The sequence below is a fragment of the Geospiza fortis genome, unplaced genomic scaffold (assembly GCF_000277835.1).
Source record: "Geospiza fortis unplaced genomic scaffold, GeoFor_1.0 scaffold161, whole genome shotgun sequence".
NCBI classification, from domain to species: domain Eukaryota; kingdom Metazoa; phylum Chordata; class Aves; order Passeriformes; family Thraupidae; genus Geospiza; species Geospiza fortis.
Genome location: NW_005054375.1, coordinates 1,632,242 through 1,633,506, shown reverse-complemented (window position 1 = coordinate 1,633,506; position 1,265 = coordinate 1,632,242). Strand labels below are relative to the sequence as shown.

At 44.9% G+C, this 1,265-nt stretch overlaps 1 protein-coding gene across 1 annotated transcript in view; it reads right to left on the bottom strand.

The window, feature by feature from the left end:
* The window catches only part of LOC102036713 (organic solute transporter subunit alpha-like), an 8,779-nt gene extending 7,581 nt beyond the window's left edge, over nt 1-1,198 (bottom strand). The window contains exons 1-3 of the mRNA XM_014308592.1: nt 1,133-1,198; nt 180-338; nt 1-61 (exon numbers count right to left, since the gene is read on the bottom strand). Of these exons, the coding sequence (XP_014164067.1) occupies nt 1-61; nt 180-338; nt 1,133-1,198 (286 nt within the window). The remainder of the gene's footprint in view (nt 62-179; nt 339-1,132) is intronic.
* Between the last annotated feature and the right edge of the window lie 67 nt (nt 1,199-1,265).

Genomic DNA, 1,265 nt, shown 5'->3' with positions numbered 1-1,265 from the left:
AATCTGTAAACATTGTTGAGCGAGGAACCCACATACCAATGCATGAAGTAGTGGAGATCACCTACAAAGAAAAGGGAGGAAGGTTGTATGAAGGGCAGAGAGCTCATGTGGCCCCTGTGGATTTTCAGGGAAGCCTTATTTTCAGCATTGAATTTTATCTCGTTTCCATGTTAACTTACTGGAGCTGCAGCATTAATCCAAATTATGATTGATCTTTTGGAGGAGGGGATTTTCCTGTAGATGTAGATTGCTTCCTCTATAAACACCAGAATGGCAATGAGCGTCATCAGAGTCAAGGTTGCAAAGAGAAGTCTCCCTGGAAGGTCAAGGCCTGCAGAGAGAGAAAAGAAAACAGACAGTTCTGATTTATTTCATAAGTTTTTCAAATATTAATGTAACCATACCATCTCTGAGGGGCTTCTTTGCCTTATTCCTGCAAATACTTGCACTCATCCCTAGTTACACAGGCAGACACTGACTCCGCAGAACATTCAAGTACTGAAGTTCATGACTAAATCTTTCCAGGATCCACAGACAGCAGGCAGGAAGAATACGCCTTCACCTTCTGAAAGCATTATGCAATATGCCTTTCAGAAAGGGGGAGTACCAGGACAAATATCCTGAGATGAATGTAAATATGTAGCAGAAATAAATACATAATCTGGGAACTTTTCCAGGCAGGCTACAAGCAAACATGTATTCTCTCAGTATTAGTTCTCTGCTTCCATCATACACTCATAGGAATGTTACAAGTAACTTCCTTAGGCAGGCAAACTTACTAGAAGCTCGGTGGAATTTTGTCGGGCACACGAGCAATGTAAGGAAAAGTCCCTGATAGCCCAAGCCTGAGATAAAACTTGGTGTCTTCACCAAAATCTTTTTTGCTTCTCCCTTAAACATTTCAACATTTACCCATAGATTATAGGTTTTATCATTGGTATGGGTATGAACTTTGACCCACAACTGACAGCTGAAGGGCATTTTCTCCCAAGGGATGTGTTTCCAGAGACAAAAAGTGGAGTCATGCTTAATTCAGGAGAAGTTCATGCTCATCATCAGTACTAACTCCTGCCGGACCCGCAGCCTATCAGAAGGCAAAGCAGAGCCTCTGCCCCAGCCTCTTTAACCTAACCTGCTTCAAAAACCCCGGCACTTCCAGACTTGGCTGCAGGCGGGGCAGGGCGCGTCTCAGTGACATCTCCACTCCCTAAATCTCACCGGAGGGAGCCCGAGACCCGGCGCGGCTCCAGGGGCCGGTTCGGGGC